At 25.4% G+C, this 6,508-nt stretch overlaps 1 protein-coding gene across 1 annotated transcript in view; it reads right to left on the bottom strand.

The window, feature by feature from the left end:
* The window catches only part of LOC105367636 (MATH and LRR domain-containing protein PFE0570w-like), an 8,229-nt gene extending 2,697 nt beyond the window's left edge, over positions 1 to 5,532 (bottom strand). Inside the window, exons 1-7 of the mRNA XM_011506402.1 lie at positions 5,346 to 5,532; positions 4,651 to 4,996; positions 4,265 to 4,512; positions 4,105 to 4,185; positions 3,847 to 4,000; positions 3,464 to 3,711; positions 3 to 2,116 (exon numbers count right to left, since the gene is read on the bottom strand). Coding sequence (XP_011504704.1) covers positions 3 to 2,116; positions 3,464 to 3,711; positions 3,847 to 4,000; positions 4,105 to 4,185; positions 4,265 to 4,512; positions 4,651 to 4,996; positions 5,346 to 5,394 — 3,240 coding nt within the window. The 5' untranslated portion in view covers positions 5,395 to 5,532. The remainder of the gene's footprint in view (positions 1 to 2; positions 2,117 to 3,463; positions 3,712 to 3,846; positions 4,001 to 4,104; positions 4,186 to 4,264; positions 4,513 to 4,650; positions 4,997 to 5,345) is intronic.
* Positions 5,533 to 6,508: the final 976 nt, after the last annotated feature.

The following is a 6,508-nucleotide window of genomic DNA, read 5'->3' as shown; positions in this document are numbered from 1 at the left end:
GCTCGGCAATCATCTCCAGGTACATCGTCATCAGAGTATTTCTTTATACTCTTACCTGACAGATTGTATTCTTTAGCAATATCTGAATCAATCTCTTTACTACATGAATTCTCTTTATCTTCTTCTGAGGTATCAGACTCTTCATCAGTCATATGAAGCTGATATTCTGGTATTTCTCTATTTCCAGAATCAGATTCTAGCTGAGTTGTACTTGATACATCTTGCTTCATTAAATTTGGAAACTTAATCATCTCGCTATTCTTTGGAATAGAGTTATCTAAGTTCATTTGATTTTGACCATTACCATAATTAATACTGGCTTCTTCAGTTTTATTTAAATTGTCATTGGAAACTGATTCATCAGTATTCTCAGTATTTTCCGTAGTAGAATTTTTGGAGAAACTCGACGGAATTGATTTTACAGAACTATTATGAATTGACATACTACTTTTTGAAGAAATATTTAAAGATTTATTATTGGTATTTATTATTTCATTATTTGTTTCTGATGAAATATCTTCATCTGAATCGGATTGAATCGCTAATTTATTATGGGTATTTTTTAACAATTTATTTTTTAACGATATTTCATTTTTAACATTAGATACTGTAGACTCATTGTGCTTGGATAAATTTAATGATATGTCATTAGATGACTTAGATAAATTTATACTTGTTTGTTTATTAGAAAGTTTTTCGTCATTCTCTTCTATTTCATTATCTGATTCGCTTTTCAAACATTGATTTTTACTTAGCAATTTATTAGATGAGTCATTCAATGGCTGCAATCTACCCGATAACCTATTTTTTAATTTTTTCGATTTATTGAGAGAATCCGATAATTTTTCTTTCAAACTTCCATTTATCTGTCGTAGATCTGACTGGTTCAACTGATTAGATAGATTACTTTTATTTAATGATTTACGGTATTTCTTTTCCAATTTATTATTAGTTTCATCATTTTCGTTTTTATCAGTATCGATATCTTCGATCATTTCAACTTCATCATTAAACGATTTATCTTGATTTTGATGTTCATCTAATGAACTAATTGAATTATTAGTTGATAGATGTTTAGCTGGTACGGAATAATTGATTCCATTATCGGATATACTTTTATTTTTTGAAACTGATTTATTAAATGGACTCTTCTTAAGATCTTTACTTTCATTTAAAGATTTGTTATATATTTCTCTACTCTCATTTTTCTCTTCATCTACATCCATTACTTCATATGATAACCGTTCGTTACTTTGTTCCATTAACGATTTACATAATGTATCACTTGTAAATTGTTTTGTTATTATTTTTGAATTATTCACAGAGTTTGTGAATTCTTCTGAAATACTCTTATTTTCATTTTCTTCAAATGATGATTGATTCAAACGTAATGAAGTATCAATTGATGTATGACTTTTTTGAAGAGATTTATTTTCATTTATCGATGATGACATTTTATCTGATATACTTTCATCTGTTTGATCATATGATGATTGATTTGTCTTTAAGGATTTATTTATAGATAAAGGCCTTTTATTAGGAGATTCATTTTCATCTTCTATTTCTGCTGTATTACATTCTTGAATTTCAGAATTAATTTTCTTTGATACTGTATCGTTAAAAGTCATTGACTGATTATTTTCACTTTTGGTTTCATAAGATTTTCTAATTCTGTATAAATGCGACTGATTTGTATCTTTCTCTAATGAATCTCTTGATTTATATTCTAATGATTTGTTTGTTTGTTTTTCCTCAAATGATTTTCTATTCTTCTTTGTTCTTAAATTGTCTTCTTGAATCATAGATGCTTTAAAAGATGAATCCTTTTTATTTTTACTTGCATTATTCATAGTTATTTCAACTTCATTTTCATTTTCGTTTGAAACTTCAGAAAATGACGATCTATTTTGTTTCGTTTGATGACACCATTCTTCAGCAGGAATATCTTGAAATAATTTTCCAAGGCTGTTATCAGAATCACTGTCATCTGATTCGATTTTGTGTGTTTGATTGTTTGTTATTTCTTCATTCTCAAAGGAATTTTCTTGTGATTTATGGTATTTATTTGCTTCTTCATTATCCTCCGTTTTTGCAGGGGTAAACGCACCATCAGCGTCTGTAACAGCAGAACATAAACTATTTTTATCCACACCACACATTTTGTTTTGTTTAAAATCGGTATCAGTTTTGTCAGAAATATTAAGTTCCATTGGCTGCAATATAACTTCATTATCAATGTTTGTTACATTTTCTGCTACTATTTCAGTATTTTTATCAATTTTCATTTCATTATTATATACCACTACAAAAGATGTGGAATCCATCTTATCGTTAATATTATTTAATTCTTTTACTTTATTATTAATTTCATGTGTAGAAACTGAACTTATAGATTCATTATCTTCATAAACAAAAATAGAGCTTGAGTTGTCAATCATTTTATTTATTACCAATTTATTCGGTATAATATTAGGTTGTTTTGGAATTTGAAGAAAAATAGAATCATTTAGATCATTATTATCTTGTTTCATAGTTATAAAGTTGTCTTTTTCATCGTATATATTTTTAGATTCAATAGATACTGTTGAATTTAAGGAATTTTTTCCTTTATCGCGAGTTTTACGTACACATATTAAATTATTTATTTCATCATTTTTTCTATTTACAAGAGTGACGTGCTTTGCATTATTATCCTCTTTTATATTAACCAAATCTACAATTTCATTCTCATTTTTAAACATGAAAATTAAATTATTTACTTCATTATTAGTTCCATTCGCAATCTCAGAATTTTCAGCTAAATTAATATTTTTTATTATTGTTGAATTTGTATTTATAAAATTGGAATTATTTTTTTCATCATCGATTTCATTTTTATGTTTATTTCTAAAAATTGAGCATTCACTTTGATCAGTAGCTACATTTATACTTTGGAAATTTTCAACCAAACTAGTATTTTTATTTGTATCTATTAAGTTTTCTGTTTTATTGTTATTTGTATTTAAAGAACTTAAATTTTTTATTTCATTATTAGATTCATTTGTAGAAGTAAAATTTTCTGATGCCTCAGAAGTTTTATGAATAAAAATTGTATTTTCTGATCCATCATCAGTATCATTTATATAAATACAATTTTTTGTTTCATTATCATTGTGACTACAAATTGGATTTTGTATTAGATTATCATTTGCATTTACAATATTCAAGTCTTCTTTATCATCATCAATAGAAGCATTTAAATTATTATTACTCTTATTTACAGAAGCTATTTTTACATAATCTGCATTGTTTTTATCAATTTTAAAATTTTTAATATTTATTTTTGAACAGTCTAATGATGATGATATGATTTCTATATCATACAATTTATTAACAGGGCCTTGATTATTTTTAACGATATCATTCACTAAAACTATTGGAACTTTATTTCTAAAACTGTTACTTAAATTTATATTTTTCTCACTATTGGTTTTACTTTCATCTTTCTTTTGATTTAATAATTTTTCAACTACATTAGTCCGATTTAATTTTACATAAGAATCTTTTATATTTAATTCTATCTTATCTAAATTTAATTCATCCTTATACTCCAAATCGTTTATTTGAATGGATTCATTGGTAAAACGTGAATCACAAACTTCTACATCAACACGTTCACTTTCATCATCATTTAAATTAGAGTTATTGCTTAAAGTATTTGTATTATTTTTACTACATAATTTTAATCGATTATTTAACGAAGAAAAATTATTTGTATTTGTTACAATATTTTGATGTGTTAATAAAAGAGGTAATTCTGTATTTTTTTCATTTTCTTTGGATTTTTTTGCTTCAGATTCAGAAGACTCTAATATACTATAAACAGAAAGAATTGTAAGAGATTTATTTGTTGATTCCTCAATAGTTTCATTGGAGTTATTTGATTTATAGGTCATACTATCCTCTAATTTCTTAGATGAGTCCAATGCAAACTTCTCTGAATTATTGAATATTTCTTTAACTGCCACAAAGAATTTGTTAATATATAATAGATGGATGTTTGGATTTGATTACAAAAGACAATACAAGTTAGCAAATATTGAATAGTACATAAATAAAACTTACCGCTTATATTCTTGTTTGCATCAACTGCATTATTTAATGAATTTCTATTAGATTTTTCTTTATTGAAAACCATGGAAATTTCTGTAATAATATACAATATGTAATAATATGTAATAATTTTTATTTTAAATATTAAAAATTTGAAAATAGATATCCTTACCAGAGTCATTTTCATTTATTTCTATTACAGTATTTTGTAAACTTTTAGAATCTATATTCTTAATTTCTTCATCTTCTGTTACAGTGGGTTGTGTAGGTACTATTGATGCCCTTGTTCTTCTTTTCACTGGTGTTCCTAATGAATCATTTAAATTTCCTATAGGATCCACTGAACTAGACCTAGTCACTCGTCTACTTCTAGATGCAGGAGGTGTAGATTTTGCTTCGGAACCAGCCCTTATATTACGACTAAAATAAAATATTGTAGAATTCAATAATATTAACAATTTTCATATAAATTAATCATTTAAAAATTAAAATTTTAAAAAACAAAATATTATATTATTATAACTATAAATATAAATTATAGAAAGTAATTATAATTACGATCTAAGATTAGCCTTTGTTGGAGTTCCACTAAGAGATTGGCCTGCTTTATTTCGTCTTGTAACTCTTTTTTCAATTGTATCATTTTCTACTTCTATTATTTCGCTTACATCAGATGAACCAGAATTTTTTCTTGATCTTAAACTCTTTACTATATTAACTGCCATTCCTTTGTCTAATGTAGCAATTCGACTACGTGTTGTAGGACCTATTGGTTGGATATTACTATCATTTAACGATTCAGGCGATGATTCTATGGTACATAATTGTTTACTACTTCTAGTATTTCGTCGCAATGGAGAGTCTTGAATACTTGCTGCGGCTGAAGCACGTGTTCTTCGTATACCTATAAAATATATCATAAATAAAATTATTCTAATTATATCGAAATTAATTGACGGAAATATTAAGCTTAAACGTCGCAGAGAAGAGTTACAAATCTTTCGCAAAACACTCGCATGACGCGAATTTTCAAAAAAATGGAATACAAAATAAGTATCGTAATATTTATTAACGTTTGAATAGTTTGTAAAAACTATAAATAATCATTTCTAACCTTAAAACCATAATTTTCACGTTTATTCGTTAAAAAAACGTTATGCTAAGTAGCAAAGTGACCGTTATGAAAATTGTAATTGAAGAAACTTAAACTTCGAGAGCATGGAAAAAATATGAAAATAGAAATAAGTACTTACAACTTTTAGTTTCAACCTCATCATCAGAATCGCGAATAACACGCGGCATATTCACGATTTTTTCGTGCTGAACACTTGTGTAATAGATCCAATAAAATCGATAAAACAATTAAAGGTCAAAAGTATAAGAAAGCACGTGTCGACGTCCCGACCAAAGAAAGTTCAATCTGTAACTACCATCACACCGGTCACCGGTATCTTAAAAATAAGCATTTATATGCCCAACAAGGTTAGGCAACCAACAGCCTATATAGAGTAAAATGCGAATACGATATATATATATATATATATATATATATATGTGTATATAATTCATTTAATTATTATCTTAAAGCAGTGGTACGTCTCATCTACATAACGATATAACTATACAAAAATTTACGATAAAAATATTTTTTAATTAAAGACATTTTATTACAAATTGTTTTACATAATTGGAGATTATACAATTAAATAAATTATCAAAAAAGAAGTGCAATTTTCGGATTAGATACCATAAGTGATACGGTTATTATTACAAACAGTATTTTTTGAAATTTTATCTCATTAATATGATCAAATAAGCATTTAAATTTTAAATAATTTAAAAATGGTTTACAATAATAGTCTGTGGTAAGACAGTAAGTAAAAGGCAACACTGAATCGCTTTCTAACTATCTTCATGACACAAAATTTGGATAATAGAATATGAAAATTTCATGATTCGTGATCCTAATTCTTGTATGACATAATTCATCATATTATAATAATTCATATTATACATACATACATGCATACATACATATATATATATATATATATATATATATATATATATATATATATATATATATATATAACATATATATATATAACATTTCAAATCTGATAACTCAAAACTAGACATCAACAATTTTTAATTTAAACAATAGAATGCATTCGCAACCAATCAATCCAATTTAACCTTTTATCTTCTTACTAATTAAATTCTTAATAATTAATTACCTAATAATTAATTCATAATGAATAAATAACTTTGTAGTAAATTGCTTTTTGTACATGTTTTGTATATAATTGAATATATAAGTTTTCATATAATATATACATTTTTTTTATAATTGCATATTTTTATGTACGAACGCTACTTTATTACTAATATACATTAGAATTATATTATATATTAT

This window comes from Ceratosolen solmsi, unplaced genomic scaffold (assembly GCF_000503995.2).
Source record: "Ceratosolen solmsi marchali unplaced genomic scaffold, CerSol_1.0 scaffold7, whole genome shotgun sequence".
Lineage (NCBI taxonomy): Eukaryota > Metazoa > Arthropoda > Insecta > Hymenoptera > Agaonidae > Ceratosolen > Ceratosolen solmsi.
Note: the sequence above shows the minus strand (reverse complement) of the source record. Positions and strands in the feature narration are given on the sequence as shown.